The sequence below is a fragment of the Trachurus trachurus genome (assembly GCF_905171665.1).
Source record: "Trachurus trachurus genome assembly, chromosome: 6".
NCBI lineage: Eukaryota > Metazoa > Chordata > Actinopteri > Carangiformes > Carangidae > Trachurus > Trachurus trachurus.
This window is the reverse complement of record NC_139897.1, coordinates 16,595,538-16,615,337: the sequence shown is the minus strand read 5'-3', so window position 1 is coordinate 16,615,337 and position 19,800 is coordinate 16,595,538. Positions and strand designations below refer to the sequence as shown.

At 43.2% G+C, this 19,800-nt stretch overlaps 1 protein-coding gene across 4 annotated transcripts in view; it reads right to left on the bottom strand.

The window, feature by feature from the left end:
* LOC310988049 (transcription factor Maf-like) overlaps nt 1–19,506 on the bottom strand; it is a 42,777-nt gene extending 23,271 nt beyond the window's left edge. For 3 of the 4 annotated variants that reach the window (XM_083974540.1, XM_083974541.1, XM_083974542.1), the window contains exons 1-2: nt 18,166–19,506; nt 10,898–10,968 (exon numbers count right to left, since the gene is read on the bottom strand). In XM_083974540.1, the coding sequence (XP_083830666.1) occupies nt 10,941–10,968; nt 18,166–19,142 (1,005 nt within the window). In that variant the 5' untranslated portion in view covers nt 19,143–19,506 and the 3' untranslated portion in view covers nt 10,898–10,940. Of the gene's footprint in view, nt 1–2,209; nt 2,300–10,897; nt 10,969–18,165 lie in introns of all 4 variants that reach the window. The other variant, XR_014595469.1, reaches the window with a different exon arrangement.
* Nucleotides 19,507–19,800: the final 294 nt, after the last annotated feature.

Sequence of the window (19,800 nt, the reverse complement as noted above, 5' to 3'; positions counted from 1 at the left end):
TACATGCCTTGTTTGTGTGTGTGTGTGTGTGTGTGTGTGTGTGTGTGTGTGTGTGTGTGTGTGTGTGTGTGTGTATACTTTTAGGTACTATAACAGTCAAAGTCATCACAAGACATGCTGATCAAACACTGCACTCTGTAACATGACTATTAGTGATGGAGTATTCAGGGAGACCCGGCAGATTGCTGGAGCATGTGCTGGGCTGAGCTCTGTGTGTGTGTGTCTGTGTAGTTTGTAACTGTGTGTTTGTTCTTGCTGAGAGTTTTATCCCTATCACACTCCATCCCACCCCCTCATCCTTCTTTTTTTCCTCTCATACTGCTGTGGCCTCCTGCTGCGTGCCTGGTAGGTGGCTCGTACACACACACACACACACACACGCATATAAGTACACATACACACACACCAAGACAAAAACACACAGTAAGCCCTTCGCAGGCTGTGGAGAGCTGGTAGATCCCTCTCTCTCTCCTTCACACCACAGGGAGGACAGAAGAAGGGGATGACAAGAGAGGAAGAGGAGAAAGTGGAGGGAGGGAAGGAGGTGGGGTTGTGAGGAGGGGGACAGAACAGAATGAGTGGACACCTGTCTTCTGTCAAGTCTCCATCTACCTGTGTGTCTGCTACACGGTGGGCTGATGTCTTTCTGTCTGGCAGGTGGCTGCAGACTTTGAGTTGGTAAAGTAGTCGAGATAATTAATTTAAATTAAAAAGGCTGGTAATTATAATTGTGATAATAATTATAAGATCCATATCTGTTTGTTGCCATTTGGATTTTGCCATTTTGCCAAGTTCTTTTCTTTTTTGTCGTGAATGTATTTGTGTTTGTGATGTTGGCAGGGATAGAGACAGCGGAGTGGAGGCAGTAGATAAGATAAGTGCTCTTTATTTCTGACAGAGTCATTTAGCTGTGGATGAAGAGAAGAGAGCAGGAGAGGACGGGGAGGAGAGAGTTATAGTTATGGAGCTGTCGGAGGTTTGGGAGTGTTGAATGAAATGAGGTCTGGAGGAGCAGAGGCAAACAAAGGTGGAGAGGGAGAGAGGGAGAGAGTGTGTTAGAGAGAGAGGGAAAGAAAGAGAGGGAGGTGTCTACGTGACCTTGCAGTCAGAGAAACAGACAGATGAGGGAGGAGAACCCGTTTCCTCTAAATCATGCGCTGGGTTTTTTTTTCTTCTCTCACTGTAACTCAGTTAACATGTCAGCCTGCAGGCCACTTGCTATATCTCCCTTCTCCTCAGCCCACTGATCTCTGAATCACTGTCTTCCTCGCTCTTCATCCCCCACAATGACTGAGGACGTACCTGTGTTCTAGCACTAAATTGCACCACACTCACACACTCGGGCACAAACTCGTGCAGAGTTATTGAAGGTGTTTCTTTGTCATATATTTGCTTGTATTGAGGCATCAAACTGTCAGAGACCTCCTGTCACTTCTGCCATTTTCTTCTCTCCCCTTCTGTTCCTCGTGTGAGGAAAAGTATTTATTTTCACTTATCAAAGGCTTTTACCCCTGAGAGACAGAAAAATTGCAGTGTCTGCAATACTCAGTGTGTGTGCGCGTTTATATATGTGTGTGTGTGTGTGTGTGTGTCTGGGGAATGTGGAGCAATGCTGGGGGTTATTATGAAGAGACTGAGATACGACAGGAGAGTCCTCTGATTGGGAATAAAACACTATCTTATCTATTTAAATAAACCCCATTGCAACTCCATCTACACACACACACATATGCATACATACACACGAAAAATAAGAAGGCAAACACTGTACGAAGCAAGAAAGTAAAGACATTCACTGAAACACACATACACAAGAAAAAAAACTGCAGAAGCTGGCAAATCTATGCATGTAAACAAACGCAAGAGCAAATTCACAAAGGGATTTGTAGTAATTAAATTGCAATGATCGCCCTATTTTAGCTTTCACTTTGAAGATGAAAAAATAGTGTTCGAGCAGAGACATAAGGAAAAACAGTCCTAATAGAACATGAAAAGAACATCTAATTATTCAAAGGAGAGTAGTTGCTGTAGGAATAAAAAAAAATGAGATAAACAAATAAAAAGCTTTCATGCAAAAAAACTCGTAAGAATAAGACACAAGAATCATTTTGAGCTCCACAAATCTACGCAAAGTGTGATTTCTTGAATCACCAGTGGCTTACTGGTGATAAACCAGTTAGCTGTGATCACCCCATCCTCCGACACTAACCTGCTAACCTTTGACCTCTGGCTGACCACAGGAGCAGAACCTGTACTCCACCTACGACCTTGTGGCATCTTTAATAACCAGCTCTCCCCCCTGCAGGAATGCACAACAGCGCATATGTCAATAAGACACGAGACATGCAAAAGATGGATGTAGTGGAGCTGTGTGTGTGTGACAGTAAATAGTGAGAGGACAGTGAGAAACAGTGATGTATGTTGGGTCTGCAGTCTCAGGCTGCAGATGTTCACCCCAGGTGGTCTGACGCTAATAACATTCCACTTTTTACAGGCCCTTTAATTCACTCAAGATAAAGCCACATAAAATACAGAGAATAGAGGATCGTGTGTGCGTGTGTGTGCGTGTGTGTGTTCGACAATGGATTTTCATTGATATTGCTCCATGCTAAATGTTATCCTCTTTCCCGTTATTATTACAAATAAGCCGAAAAACTTGCTATTTTGCACACAATGCAATTAGACTGCTGTCCCCTCCAAGACTGTGTTATCATGTCTATTAATGACACCTGCTGCGTGACTTATGTAATGTTGTGATTGATCTATTCTATTTAATATATCTACAACATAATAAGCAATAGCTGAGGGAGCGGACAAAGCCTGTGGCCACACTGAGTATTCACACAATTATTCAAGTGAGAGATCAAACATGGATTATCGACAACGTATAAAGCATCGTCGTGTGTGTGATGAACTTCTTTGATATGTTACTGTTCGCAGAAAAAAAAGCAGCTTCTATTTTGTGACAATTATAAGAGTTAAAAACCATGTGGTGTTGCAGTCCGATGCCCTGGGCCTTTTGTGAAAGTACATCACTGGTGAGCAGGTGATGAGCTCTCTATTGCTTCTGACAGTGACCACATGACAGAGGAAGAGGAGGAAGAGGAGCTCATGTGGGTGCTCTTCTCCCTCAGTTTGTGCAGGCAGGATGTTATGTTCACACGCCAAACGAGGCACCCTGTCCCCTGTTTGCCCCTCCTTCCCTCTGTCTCCCCCCTTTTCTGCAACCACATTCTGTATGTGCCAACCTTAAAGCACAGCAGCTACAGTAAGAGAGAGTGAGAAAAAGTCAGCTTCCTCCCTTCACCACAAGTGTGCAGCAAAAAATCGAAAAAACAAAAACAAAACCCCCCCCAAAAAACATAAACATAAAAACAAACTTGGGAACAGAGGGTAAATGTAAATAAATACAGCACATTGCGACTTGCACATTTTATCAAATAATCAATGACAAATAAACAAATTTGAAATTGTCTTACTCTTATTCATTGAGCAAGTATAACTGTCTCACTAACAAGTAAGTGAGGCAGCAAAGATCAGAGACACAGAGCCCCCCCACCCCACCCCTCTCTGTCTCTCTCTTCTCTGGAAAAAAAAGAAAGATTCTTCTCACATGCTGGAGAGTCTTTGGCAACACTTGACACACCACACAAGAACAAATACAACCACTCATAGTGTTGACTTTGTGTTCTAGTGCAGTTAATGTGTACACAATTTATTTCTCTCCCTAGAATAGCTGCTGTTGTCGCAGGCTTTCGTAATTACTCCGCTGCTAAAACCACTGACGGCAGCGTCCTGCCTCTGTTTAACGAATCCATGCACAAACATGATATTTGGAAAGAGGATAAAGATATTTCTGCAGGATAGAAAGCAAATGAATAACAGATAACAGCTAAGTCCTGATCAGGAAACCTGACTATCTCAACTCCTCTCAGTCTCAATAGTCTCATTGTACAGACTCCTTCAGTCGGTTAGTGACCGCTGCCTTTAATGCATGAGAGTTCAAGTTGTCGGGAAAGAAACCACAGATCCCCACTCCTCTCCTTGTCTTCTCTCAGCCTATTAGAAGTGGGCTGTTTTTTCCTTTTTTTGTCATGAATCTTTAAACAGCCTTTTCGAATGTGGGGGCAGACTGAGTCTCTGCAGAGCACTGACCTGGGCTGCTGGAACAAATATTCTGATGTAACTTATACAGACGCTACATGGGTTAGAGCTCGTTCACATCCCAGGGCCTCTCCAAGACTTCTCCTAGATCAGCAGCTAAAGCTCACAGTTGCGTACATATATATTGTATTTATCTTTATTTCTTTGCCGGCAAGTCCAAAGAGAAACAGCGTCTTCCTGGATTTGAATTCTGAGTTATAGCAATATTTACAGCTATACCGAAAAATAAAGGATACTGTAGTTCAATTCTAGCATTGTTTGGTAACTGGAATAGCTGTGCACAGAGCGGAGCCATCAGTATGTTTGTTCTCCTGTTTAGACTGAGAGGAAATCTATCAGCAAGAGCCCGAAAGAGAGAGAGAGAAAGAGAGAGAGAGAGAATGAGAGAACTGATGGTTGTGAACGTATGGCCTCTGCATCTCTTCCTCTGTCATGACACAAATGCATTTGCTTGTGCAGGCGTGTACACAGCTGCACACATGAACACATGCACACACACACACACACACCTCAAACAGTAAATAAAGCAGTGTAGTCAGGTCACAATCACAGTAAACCACACAAACGACTACCATCTGTCTCTTTGTCTCTGCCTGTACGAGTCAATGAGCCTCACTGGCAACAGTTCATACTACACTGCCCAAACACAATAACATCCAGCATCATATTTTTTTTTCTTTAAATGAAAAAATAAAATATCTGTGCAGGAGCACAGGCTATTCATTATTCCTCTTCCTCTATCTTATCACTCTCTCGTTTCCTCCTTGCCAGGCTCTGTCCCTCCTTCTCTTCCTGTAAATGAGTGATTTATCAGCCTTAATTGCTGGCAGTGGTTCATGTGGTCATGTGACCGCAACATGACAGCATGTGATAAATACGCCCTGAAAATTAAACCCTGCGTTGCAAACATAAACGCACGTTGCTTGCATTGCATCTGCTCAGTCAGATTGTGCTTCGGATACTGACAAAAATAGATTTGGCCGAATAAAAGCTGCGCTTTAAAAAACAAAATTTCAGCTCATGATGCGGTTTAAAAGCAAAACGCTGTCATAATAAATGACATTCATCAAAGTGAGGCAAAGGGCACGAGGGAAAAAATGTACAATCAATAATGATAGACCAAGTAAATTTATTGTTATGAGGTGTTTCACAGCAGTACCCCATAAACACTGAATGAACACACACATACACACTCCTACACACAGCCTACAGTGGAATCTATCACCCTAGCTCACATGTGTTTCCTCCTCACAGCGCTCAGTGGCAGGATGCTGACTGAAGGGCCTGCACTGCGCAGTTCATGCATCTTATTGTTACATGGAGCCAGTTCTCAACCACTGACCTTTTTATTCACCGCGCTATACATTGTTAAAATAATGTATGAGGTGTCTTAGTCAGAGCCACTTCATTGTGTTGTGTTATCCACAACAGAGGGCTGTGTGTATGTGTGTGTGTGTGTGTGAGAGAGATACTTGGATTTGTGCAAAAAAAAAAAAGAAAAAAAAATTGAATGCGAACTCACGTCTTTAAAAAAAATACCTATTAACAATGCGTGTGTGTGTACTGTATGCAGTTGAAACTATAGATGTACATTTTAATAATAATAATTTTGCATGTTCTGACTGATAAAAGTAGGTTCCTAATCCTCAGTAGTGCTGTGTTTGTCCCATCAACATCCTTGTGCTTCTTGTTTATAGACCAGGCAGTAAAACATGTTTATGGCTGCATGTGCTTTTGCTGTTGTCGTGTGGCAAATGTTTTTTCTAAATGTAAAGTCATCTTCAGGTTTTGTCGGCTAAAACAGTAAAACTAGGGGGGGGGGGGGGAGAAGAGTGGGAATAAATGAAACCAAAAAAGAAAAGAAAAATGACAGCAAGAAAAATGCACAGACATCAAGTTGAAAATTAAAAAGGTCTGCTCTGTAGCAACTTATTCATTTAAAAACAAATAAAATCAAACTAGTTCAGCTGATTAAGTTTGGAGTCACAGTCTATGAAAAGCATGAAGAAGAATGATGAAGAAGCTACTTTCAGGCTGTCGCTGCAGACTTTGGCAAAAACGGCACAAATTCAGCACACAAAGTAATCACTTAACCGTTATTCATGTATTTTAAACTGTAATCTTATTCTCATATATTAGTGTATTTTATTATGTTGTTTTTTGTCAATAATTAAGTTTTTTCACTATTAATTTACCCTCAATATCTGAATTGCAACCTTGTCCTGATCTACTTAGACTGGCACCTGATCTCTGTCCTGATTTGAGGCCCAAATAAATGGGATTCACTTGGGAACCTTTGTGCTGTGGTTGATCACTACATTAATGTCACATTATTCTGTTCTTGTGCTGAAACATTCAGGAAGACTGAATGAGAGGATGAGAGAGGCAGACGGAGAGGTGGGACAGACGCAGACAGTCTTACTTTCTGACTGACGTCTAACTGCAGGAATCGCTCTAATAATGTCGCAAGATGACTTCACAGTGTGGGCAACAACAGAAGAAGCTAGTGCGTGTGTGTGTGTATGTGTGTGCATGCCTTGCCCCGCTCGTGTGTGTGTGTGTGTGTATCGTGTATTTTTGCAGGTTTGCATATTGCATATATAGATGCCAGTGTATAAACAGGTAACAGGGGGAGGGGGCACGGCAGAGCGACTCCAGCACCTCTGCACCTTCTCTCCCTCCTCCTTATTTATTTGTCTGTATTAGTTAGCTCCTTCTCAGCACTTAAAATTAATGTCATCCAGCAGAAAATAGAGGCTGAAAGCTAAAATTCAGCACTTTCCCAGCAGCCCGGTTATTTATCAAGCTAACAAGGAGAAGATGCATCCCGTTTCAGCCGGGCCCAGGAAATATGTGCCATTAAAGCCCAGAGCTAGTGTTTGAGAGCCAGGGAATAAAAGTGAGGGTGTCAGGAAGAAGGGGATGGACGGCATCGCCAGCAATATGGATGCAGAGAGACCGGCAGACACATTTATATAAGGGACAATAGATATACTCGGGTAGAAGCAAGAGAACAAGAGGAAACACACACATTCAGTCTACCAACGGCGGAGCCACATTCTGCATGTGTGTATATGAAGTGCTGATTCGCTGATGGCTATAAAAGACGATCCTTTAGGGGATACAGGAGACACAGTTTGGAGCTTTGAATAAATCATGTGTTGCTTAGCTCTAATTTTCTCTTTAGGAGCAGGGTGTTGAAACACATCCTGAGGACTGTTAGTATTGTGCCGTGTTAACATCTCTATAGCATCAGGAGCTAACGTCGGAGTGTTGGAATTCAATTAGACACTGGGTGCAATGCTAAGCAGCTAGCAGTGGGCAGTCACCGCAGGGAAGAGGGGATGGCGACGCGAGGAAGGAGAGAGAGAGGGAGTGTGTGTGTGTGTGTGTGTGTGTGTGTGTGTGTGTGTGTGTGTGTGTGTGTGTGTGTGTGTGTGTGTGTGTGTGTGTGTGTGTGTGTGTGTGTGAGAGGAGAGGAGGCTGCAGGCGAGAGGAAGGCCCTGGGCTGCTGGCTGCGGTGATTCAGGGGAATACATTATATCACACTAACCTCCGGCTGATCACAAGTTCCTCTCTCAATCACGCTGTGAACACACAGTCACAACCTGAGGAAAACTGTGCCTCTGAGGCTCACACACAAACACACACACACACATACACGGAGCAGTAACAGCTTTACAACTAATTATGTTTGAATAAAACAACACAATCCAGGCTTAAACAACTGAAACATCGGAGAGAAAATTGTATATTATCACAAGTTGAAAAGAGGAGCGGGTTGGTGTTTAGAGGTTTGGCTCGAGGGTGCAGTTTTCCCCCTTAACTATCATATTCTCTGTAATTTGGAAGAAAGAAAGTGCACATAACACGTTTTTAAAAACAATCCAAATCTAAACACAGTTATTCTGTGTTCAGCTTGTGTATCTTTACAACTGCTGAGATAGAAATCTTTCTTTTCCCCTTTTAGTTATTTCCAACACAGACCCAATTCTGCTCACTTCCTCTCTTTTCAGACCAGGCCTGATAATGAGCATACATCCTGTTCATATCCTCCCTGTCATTTGGATTTTCTGGATGGAGCGATGGCGTCTTTTTCACTATCGGGACGGTGACAGTGTAACGAGTCTAACACTGGGCAGCTAGAAGTTATATATATCTCTGGCAGTGAAGGAAAGTGAAGTGTGTCAGACTGGGGATGGAGCAAATCCTGGTCCCTGCAGAATACAAAAGACCTTAACATGACTGCAGTGTTTTATATAAGTGACATATAAACGCAGTGTTTAAATTAAGTGTGGGTGAAATGCATTGTATATCATCTGTGGAAAATGTAAAAGGAGTGATGACACAATTTTATTGTCTATTAACATTTAGTATCTAATTTCAATGAGAATATTTCTGAGACATGTTACAGTTTCATTTTCATGAGGTCAATGTAGTGAAGGGTAAAACAGCCAAAACACATGATGATATGTCAGTGTCTTTCCTTCCCCTATCAGTCAGCCATATTTAAAGTTTTGATATTAATCACCATCTAGTTTTTAGGCGTTTATGTACACACAAGCGTTTCAAAATATGCTTTTATCATTTCTCCGTTTTACACTAACACACGCCTCGATGCGTCACTGTGAGTGTGCGCATGTGTCCTTCCTCCTCTGCCGTGTCTACAAAAACCTGACCTGCCTACTGTCAGCCACGGAGGCACCTTGCCTCCCCGCGCCGCCCCCTCCTCCCCCCGAGTGGCCGACTCACCCCATCACTGTGAGGGGGGGATGAGGGGCGGAGGAGGAGGAGAGGGGATGGCAGGGAATATCCGGGGAAGTGGGGGGTTGAGGTGGTGGAAGATGGTGGAGGCGTGGTGTATGTGGGTGGGTGGGTGGCTCTGAAGCTTCCTCTAATGTGCCCTCTCCACTCCCATGCCTGTGACCTCAGAGCTCCTGACAGCCAGAAAGTGCTGAAGCATGCAGGTGCCCTAACGCTGCAGCCGCACACACAGACACACACAGACACACACAGGTGCCATGTCCTACCTTAGCAGCCTGCATTGTGTCATTTTAACTCTTTCACCACCTCCTCTATCCACACTGTGTCAATAGCTTCACGTCTAAATATGCGCATCACATTGGTCTATTTATAATTAGTCAACATTAAGTGAATGGACAGTGATGAAGTGGATATCGGATGCGAAACAAGCATGTGCTTCACAATGCTGAGCACATGAGGAAAATAGAGTATACTGTCTGCTGCACAGTAAAATTAGCCGATGCTGATGCTGTAGTTTCCTCCGTCCAGTCTCTCGACTGTACGGTGTAAGATCTGAGGTGTCCAGAGAGTGTCCTGTCGTGTGTGTGTGTGTGTGTGTGTGTGTGTGTGTGTGTGAGAGAGAGAGAGTGTGTGTGTGTCTGTGTGTGTATAAGGCAGAGAGAGAGAGAGAGAGAGAGAGAGAGAGAGAGAGAGAGACAGGGTGGGGGGTTAGGGTTAGAGAGTTGTATTACACTGGTGATGAGTCGCCTGGCTGCAAGGCTGATACCTCAGCAGCACCCAGCATTGACCAGGCCTTTAAATAAAGCCTTCGATCCTCCAGCAGCAGAGAAGGTCACCGCCTGCCTCTGGTTACCCTGCCTGTCTGTCTGCATCCACGGCCAGGAGCCCTCCCGCCACCCTCGTCCTGTCCTCTCACCCTGGTGTTCATTTCTACATTTGGAATCCAGGTGCCTGCCCTCTTTGACTCCTCCCCCTCAATTTGCCGTGATTCCTTTACTCCACTTCTACACTCGTCTTTTATCCTCCTGTAGCTTTTTTTTTTTTCAACTGGCAACGCAAAACCAGAAAAGAGAAACTAGCCTTCACTTTCCCTCGCTCACTCAAACATCCTCTCTCACATCTAACCATTTGTGTGTCAGCCACAAAAAAAAAAAAAAAAACGTACTGTGTTTGTCTCCACAGAGAGAGAGCAGAGAGGATGAAGTAAGTCAGGGGTTCAGGACAGAGGTCAAAGGTTTTGGGCTTTGTCCCGTGAGCTCTGTGCATGTCACCCTGCTGTCAGTCACGCAACACTGTCAGAGCCCCCGAAACAGAGCTGCATAACATCACACACGTTAAATGTTTAGACGAAGAGAGAGAGACAGAGAAATTTGGTTGGCATAGGGCTAAATATGCAGTGAGAAAAACAAATCCATCCAATAATAAAACCCTCCCAGGTGCCGGCTGTCCCAAATGAGTGCTCAATTAAAAAAATATTAACAAGTGGTTTTGATTTTACTCAAGAGAAAGATACAACAACCTCACTCGACGTCAGAGGGATTATACCAACTTTTGTCAAATCCTGAAAACATCAGGATGTCTTAAGGCTTCAGACTTTTGTCCGAACTGTTATGAAAGACTGCATCGAATGTTTGAATTAAGGACAGGAGGTCAGCAATAGCAAATCTGAAATTGATCAAAATCAAACATGATCAAAGGTTTTATGGATTAAAAATTGTGCAGCACTCACATTTCAGATTGTAGTTTGTTGCTAATTTGCATGAGCTCAGATTTTTAAATGAAATAAAATAAAATAAATGAGAAATAAATTAACCCGATGTGAACATTATGCTCTGGATTATGATGAAGAGGACGACTTCTGCGTCACTAAACTTGTAGATGCAGTTTATATTTTATTTGCAATTTGACCTTAATCTTATGTGTTTCCACATTGGAAGTGTATTACATGAATCTGTTGTGTTAGAGTTACCTCAGACTCCAGGGTGGTGGGACGGAGAGGTCACGGCTCTCTATCACAGATGGAGGAATTTTCTCGATGTCCTACAGAGACAGAAAGAGAGGTGCACTTTAAAACACACTGTGCCCAAACAACGGTGGAAAAAAAGGATTTTACTTTGGAATACGCAGTACCAAAACTGGCCTTGAATTTAAGAAAGTGTTACAGACTGATCAAGTGAGAAAAACTCAGAGGACATACAGTTTGGTTGAAGGGCAGTTCATGAAACAAACTTTAACCAGATCACTATTTTAGAGCCACTGAATGATGAACTAGTTAATCAATAAATCCACAATATGCTATAAAGAAATCTGGAAATATTATTGAAATTAGGAAGCAAGTAGCCTATATTATCTAAATAAACAGAAAAACAACTCAGATAAACAAAACAACAGCACTAAACAAAAACAATAATAACTTAAATTGTTATTATGAAACATTTCAATCAATCAGATATTTATAGATTTAAATTAACGGTCTAGATTTCTTTTGTATTTCATGCAACCGATTTTTGATGACATAGAAACACATGCACAGGTGCACATGTATTCATCCAAACACACACAAATAAAATCAATATCTAAATGATACCTGACAAAAAGTTCACGTTGTTACTTTTTATTCAAATAATAAATAATCATTGTATTTATACTGGCCTTGAAACAAACCAATAACATTTAAATGTATTATTTATTATGATCTAATTAGAATGAGTTTAAATGTTTTATTCAGATATAAAATGCAGCATTGGCTCGGAACCGCATCTGCATGTTGAAGTTATACAGGGAGGGCATGCGTGAGCGTATGGCACTGACACACATGTATGTGAACACAGCATATGTGAGCATTGTACCGCGTGAACCAGTCAGGGACAAAGTGTGGATGATAAAACCTGGTGTAGAAACCAAAGTGACGAATCATCCCAAGAAACTTTTCGCCGGGCTTCAGTAGAGAGAAATGAGGCAAAGGAGCCACAAAGTATATTAATGCCCCTCAATCCATCTTTAAGCAACAATGAGAACCATTCATTTCCCTGTAATCCGATTCACACTGGGGCCAAATGGACTCTGACCCATTCAGCTGCACAGGAGCTCCCAGCGACAGACCTACAGCAGAGAGACGGCTGCCGTCACCTGACAAATGCTCTGAAACATCAACACAGACAGACTCCCAGGTGTCGCTGCACTCTGCCGCCGCCGAGGATTTACAGTTCCAACCCCGCAGACATGACTCCACACAGAACGAACACACAGAGCTTGATAGCCATACACAGAGGACCAGTCAGTCAGTCACACACACACACACACACAGAGGTAGGCATGTATACAGACTGTACTCCCACACATCTAGCACGCACGTGTCTACTCTGTGCACACTCATGCTAAGTCAAACAAGCTCACACGCGCACACCAACAAACACACACACACAGACACACAGACAGGGCTTGATGCAGGGGTGAGGTCCACGTGCAGAGGGCTGCTACATGGCAGCAGTGTGTGGGGTCAAGGCCTTTCCCAGGTACAAATGAAAGGGAGAGGAGAGACTTTGGAAGAGCTGAACAACACTGTGGGTCACCTTGCCTGGCAAAGAGATCAATGTCTGTTTGACTGGCTGAGAGACAAAGAGAGAGAGGGAGCGAGAGAGGAAGAGGAAAGAGAGTGAGAGAAAGAGAGAGGGGGGGGGGGTTGACAGCATTAGAGGGGTAAATCACCTCTTGCTTCATTGAGATGCAGGTAAAACACACAGGGGTCGGGCTCGGCTCCAGCTCCACCCTGCATAACACAAACATGTGCATGCGCACTGACGCGAACACGCACACGCACACACACACACACACACACACACACACACACACTTGCATAATGCACTCAGTTTTTAAACAGCCCCCCCACCACGTTCGCTGCGGTCCAAAACACACCCCTCCACTGACTTTGTGCCCTGCAACTCAACTCACTGTTGAAAACATCAACACAGCCTCAGCTATGTTTATCTGTGAGTCAGAATATTGTGATCACATATAATTAAATCATAATTAGCTTTCATCTATTGCCCTTTAGTGATGCATTCTGAGGAGAGCCTCTTATACCGGCAAATGCAAATCCAGTATTTGAATTCGAACATGCACAAAACATGAGAAGCGTTACATGCGGTGGCCATGTGAACGTTCTGTCAGAGCTGAGATTTTACAGAGATTTCAATTTCAACATCGGACTATAGGATTGCATTCAGAACAATCACATTACCTCGACTCTGCCCATGCTTCTATTTACTGGAGGGGGAAAAAATCACCATGTAAAGCCAATAAGATACAAACAGAGGCTGTGAAACAAACCTTCTTTACAGCCGCTGCATTCTTACCACATGCACAGCAACGCGACAGGAGGGGACAAGTTAAATTATTAGGGTTTCAAATAAATGACACATAACTCAGGACACAGGACGACAGAGAGAGAGAGAGAGGGAGAGAGAGAGGGAGACAAGCTCTGGCGTTGCAGGTCTAGATGATGGACGGACCACAGAGGAACATAAATGCAGCTGATTTAAATCACTTTAAATGTAAATGTTTATCGCATGGAGTGATGCAGATGCGGACTGAGTGGAAGAGATTGAAATTGTTTCCTCTTTTGAATGCGAATATGTTTTTAACCCTTTGGGGGGGTTTGTCATGGGGAGGGGAGCGCACGCAAGAGGGGGGGTGGTAGTGGTGAGAAAATGAACTTACACGAATGGAAAGCAAATGTGTTACAACATAAGCTACACAACTACTTGTTTTTTTTTTTTTACATAAATATATCCATCAATATAAAACAAAGTCTTTTCTATTTAACGACTGCATGTAGCTTTTGATCAAATGAACACATATTGGATTCAGGTAGTTGTGGTTCTCCAGCAGCGGTGTGAAAAATAAACTGTTTCTTCACTGCTGAACTGATTAGAACGAACATTTTCAAGTGTTGCTGCTACACATCCGATAAATGTAAATATATTTTTACACTAATGAAAAATTAATGCAGTCTGATCCTTTTCTTTTATATTATCATAATTTATCTTGCATACATTCATGTAATTTCCCTTTGATTGATGTAAAAACATACAAGCACCACGTAGACATAATGAAATGACCTATCCCTATAGATTCACTTCACTCAGTTAAAACACACACTTCCATCACAACGTCAAATAAAAGAAAATGCCGGCTGCTTATTGAGCATTCGCACATATAGACACTGAACAGGGCGCACAGCCTTTGTCCTATTAATTCTGAGGCATTAAAGCGAAGTACATGACAAAGATTCAAATGTCAATACTGATAAATTTCAGAGTGATTTCCCATACTTGACCTGAAAGAGAGAGTCCAATATTGTGACAGCAGACAACTACATTATCTTTAATAACCTAATCATTGGACAGACTGCAAATGAATACAGCACAGAAGTCAATATGCTGGGCCGGAGAATAGAATTACAGTTCATGCTGATAAGATTAATAATGTGGCGTCTGCATGCTACATGTACACACTTTTTCAGTCTGTACAAATGAAGGAAAGGAAGCAAATGACAGACGGAGAAACAGCGAATCTGGTAAGAGTGCTGAGAAATGAGGAGGAAGCTCTGAAATGGTGTTTCCTGTGCCTTCTGTCCTCCTTCGGCACAGGAAGTGAATCAGTGCTACTGAATCCTCCTGCCCTTTGGTTTGTCTACAAGTCAAAACACAACACACACACACACACCCACACAAGAGAATAAAGCATCCCGCACAATTTCCACACCCATCTAATGATCAGCAATTTTTCACTGCATCATTCATACACACTGAACGGCAGAGCGCAAACACTGGAAACCTCTGAACCCTTGCACTGAGCGGACCTCCCGTCTAGCACACAACACCGAACTGCTGCACAAGCAGGCTGCAGGTTTAGACTGTCCTGAGCATCAATCCTCAGACTCTCCCAAGAAAAAAACTCAACTGGTTTTATCTGCCCCACAAGAAGAAAGAGGTGCCATGAAAGAAGTATAGCATCTCCAGTTCTAGGTTATAACACAAATGTAATTAAACAGCACACTATATTGACCTAATCAGATAGGAGGGCCATAAATTAGTGGACACATGCTCACTAAAAGGCCCTCTCTTCTCAGCTAGGACGCATCTCTGATCGTTTATCATCTGAAAGGAGCAGGAAGGCAGCCAGCATCCCTCTCTCTCTCTCTCTCTCTCTCTCTCTCTAGCTCTATCTCTGTCTCTCACTCACTTTTAATCACAAAGAAAATCATTCCTTCAGGCATGAGAGCATTGTGCTCTCCCGTCCTGTCCCTTACTCTGGGCTTTCATGGGAGCAGCTGTAGGCCAGGTGACCGTTGGTGTCACACTGTTGTACAGGTGAGACAGCGCAGAAATTACTCAAACAAGTCACTACGGTGGCGTCTCAAAGTTTCCAAAAAGATACCAAAAAATTAATGAAATATAAAATACTGGTCCCATCAACGTGGCCTTTACACCTACATGTAGCACATGCAACTCTCAGTCTTTCAAAGACCCTGCAGTAGGAAAAGATCATATCCCTCCTCCACACACACACACACACACACACACACACACACACACACACACACACACACACACACACACACACACACACACACACTTATATCCAGCAGTGTGGTGGCACTGGTAGTGACCTTGCATGGCAGCTTTTATCTGCGTGATACTGTCTTTAGTTTGCACTGAGATCCTGCAGAGGAGAAACACTGTGCAGGCCATGCAGGCTCAGTCCAGAGGCAGGCTGCAGGCTGCCCGACCTGTCAGTCACTACAAAACCAAATCAACTTCGAGTGCTTCGTGTGGCTTTCACCCAGTCCTCTCGGCATTATTACGTCAGAAATCAAATAAAGGATCTTTACACAGATGCGAGAGGTGGATTAGCGCAAGTCTCGCGTGCATTAAAACTGTTAGGTCTGAAAACATTAAGCACTGATAAAGTCTAAGTAGAAAACGAAACGACACATCACGCCAGCACAGTACAATCATAATGTGTACCTAAATAAAAGGAGTAGCCTAGCCTATTTGCGCATACTGCGGAACCGATGCATGAGGTCAAATTCACACATTTAAAATTAGTGTGTGCATTTGTCTCATGTTGTCGAGATAAGGTTTTTTTCCATGCAGAGTTTTGTCTGTGCTATTTTTTTTAAACGAAACTTTCAACAGACGGCGATATTCAACAAGTGGATATCTACCGAGGAAAAAGTACAAGTTTACTCTGAAATCAATCATTAACTCAGCCTCTTTTTTTCTAGGACACCTCCAGCAGAGTTATTGGGCCCTGAGGAAAATATTTCATTATATTATAGAAATGCTGAGCAGTCTGATTGACTGACTTTGTGCGCATTTTTAAAATGTAAGAGTTTTTGATTTTGTAAGAGTTTAATTACGCAACAAGTTCAGACGGTGCCGTTTATTTTCTGGAGCAGCAAAAAATATCAAAAAGACAAAGTAGACAAGTATAAATAATTCGCTGAGGGCTTAACAGATGCAGAACATTTGAATATAAATCGTACATTAGATCAGAACATAAAATACTTCTACATTGGAGCTGGCCCTCGTCATGGAGCTAACCTAAATAATACCCAGATGTTTACAGATGTTCCCTGATATTTGTAATAGGCATTTTCCTCTTAGTGTATTTCAGTTCAGACGATTATAAGACTGAGTGTGTGGCATCGCCTCAAAGACAATGTGACAAACAAACATGCAAAACTAAAAAGAACAATAAATAATAAACATTTTCAGGAGAGTGTATTTGTTTCCTTTCATTAAGGTTTATTGATGAATGTTATATATGTATATAGATGTATTTGTTTTATTCCATGTTTAAGAGTGAACACGATATCTTCAAAGTTAACTGATCTATCCAGACCATAGAAACCCATGGCATCACAATATGATGCATGTCTGCATGACACTTTCCTTAATTATTCTGCAACAACGGGAGAACATTAAAGCTCCATTTCCAAAACAGTTCACAGTTTATTTACCTAAGAAGACCCACAGGATTCTGAGTAAACTTCGTGAAGTTCCTCAAATGAAAGGAAATCACATTATTAGCGAACTACAGGAGCTTTTGTTGCAACACTGTTTTCTAATTTATTTCATGGCATGCATCAGAATCTGCTTCTGTTGTGTTTTATACTCAACCCCACTTGTTGATCGCAGTCATCTATTTATTTGTTCATCGTAGAAAAATCCTATAAGTGTGTATACTAAATATCCCGACGCTTTTTCACTTCCATATGTTGTCTTATCAGTAGAAATCAATATTAAATGTAACATTAAGTTTTTTTCCCCTCCACAGAGTCATTTCCCCACTAGAAGAAGCTGATAAGATGAAGGATTCATGTTCGCGGTGAGCGTTCAAGAAAACAGGGACGGATGAATGTACTTTTCAACACTTCTTTTCTTAACAAAAGGAGATGAGGCTGAACAATGCAGTCATGGTATAATACAATCATATACACAAGTTCACAAAAAAAAGAGGAAAAGGAGGGTAAAAAGAAGCAAAAAAAACAAAAACACACAGTCCGTACATGACCAGCATGCATGGCTTCACACAAGTCTGTCAATTCCCAAACTTCTCTTCTGAGTTTGGATGTTTGTTTCTTTTTTTTTTCTTTTTTACAAGACACATGGAAAATATGAAAATGGAATAATTCATATTAAAATAAACTGACTTTGGGTAAAACAAAAAAGGAAGAAAAAGAAAAGAAAAGAAAAAAGAACCGGGAGCTTTGAAGTAAAGCTGTTGTGCCTGTCTTATTTCACAAAACAATTGTTTTGTGTAAGGCGAACAGGATGGACGAGGCGCTGGATGAGGAGAGGAGCGGACCTATGAGAGACGTGCTGCACGTCTTCAAGTTAATTTTGACAAAACACCACGAACTGGACACAAGTCCTTCAAAAATATTTGTGTAAACCGAGTTCCTTTTCAAAGTCTTTTATAAAAACCCTCTCTAAGAAGCAAATTCGGACCAAATCCTCACCCTGACACAAAAACACCTTTGAAATACAGAAAAGTTGAAAAAACTCTTTTGTACTGAACTAACGCAGCTTTAACAACACAAGCATGAACAAGTGATTTTTTTTTTTAGCTGCCCGCAAATTTAATTTTTTTTTTAATTTTTATTTTATTTTTTTCCTGTTTCTTTGTGAGGGTCGGTTATTAAAACTTTTCAGCGCCGAGACTCACATGAAAAACTCCGGGGATGAGGGGTTGTTGTCGCTGCTGGACCCTCCGTTTTCTCTGAAGCCGGTGCTGATCAACTTCTCGTATTTCTCCTTGTAGGCGTCCCTCTCCCTGGCCAGCCGGGAGATCTCCTGCTTGAGGTGGTCCACCTGCTGTATGAGTTGCGTCTTCTCGCCCTCCAAGACGTGCCGCTGCTGGACCCGCTTGTACCGACAGGACTGGGCATAGCCCCTGTTCTTTAGTGTCCTCCTCTTCTGTTTCAGACGGATCACCTCTTCTTTGCTGACCCCCCGGAGCTGCCGGTTCAATTCCCGCACCGACATGCTCACCAGCTGGTCGTCCGAGAACCGGTCTTCCAAGCGCAGGTGCTGGTGGTTTCCCCCCGCGCCGCCACCGGACTGAGACCCGGAGGACGGGTGGTGTGCCCCTGCGTGGTGGTGGTGGTGATGGTGGTGGTGGTGGTGGGGGTTCCCGTTCTGAGCTGCGGCTGCGGCGATCACTGCGGACACCACGGCGGCCGCTGATCCCATCTCCTCCCCGGCCATGGCGCCTCCTGCCCCGGCTGCGCCGCCGAACTGCTGCCCCCTGGCATAGCCATCGAAGGTCTGGAGCTGGTGACTGCTGCTGATCAGCGCCTCTACTGCGTCCTCCGGGCTAAAGCCCAGAGCCTCGGGGTTCAACTGCTGTTGGTACCCGGTCATCCAGTAGAAATCCTCCAAGTGCGCCTTCTGTTCGCTCCCTGATCCCGGACTGGGCGCCGAGAAGCTTGGAGAGGGGGGAACCGAGCTGCAAGGCGTGCTCATCGGGGTAGAAGATAGGGATCCCCCGGCGACCAGGCGGCTGCACTGGCTGATGCTGCGATCGGGCTCCACCGGCTCCTTTTTCACTTCAAACTTCATCAGATCGAAGTCATTAACATATTCCATGGCCAGGGGACTGGTGGGCAGGTCGGAGTTGCTCATTGCCAGTTCTGATGCCATCCTCTTGCTGTTGACAGTCCTCCAAAGGGGGTGAGGAGCACCTGTCAAAGTGGGCTGCTGAGACACGCACTGAGCCAGCTTGATTTCTTTATTTATTTTCTTCAAAACCGGAGGAAAAAGTGGGTTTTCTTGCACTAATTGCGTAGCGCAGGTTTTGGTTTTGTGAGTCGATAAGTTTTTTTTTTTTTTTCTTCAGTCTGTGTTGCACAGACGCATTGGAGCAGCGCTGTTTCCTCCCTCTCTCCCAGCGTGCGGGTGTCTGAGCGCCGCTCTCTCTGTTTCTACCATTTAACACTTCATGGCTCCTTTTAGGATTAGTGCGCCAATTTGAGGAGGTTCACGTACGTGTCCCGGGCAAATAGTTGCCTTGTGGAGAAAGAGAAAAAAAAAACTCCACCCAAGGATTGATAGATTTTTTTTTCCAAGGGATCAGTCAGCCGACGAGTTAAAAAGCATTGCTTAGTTTTATAGGCGATCTGACGTCAGGACTGTAATATGAAATTTACCGAGACTCAGCCAATGAGCGGCTCAGCCCGGGCTCGCAATTAGCATAACGGTATAGAAACGAAAGTTTTCTGAAGTGTCCGAGCCTATCAGCAGAGTGACACATGAGACTAAATATTCATCCTTTTGTCACTTTTCGTGGAAAACACAGAAA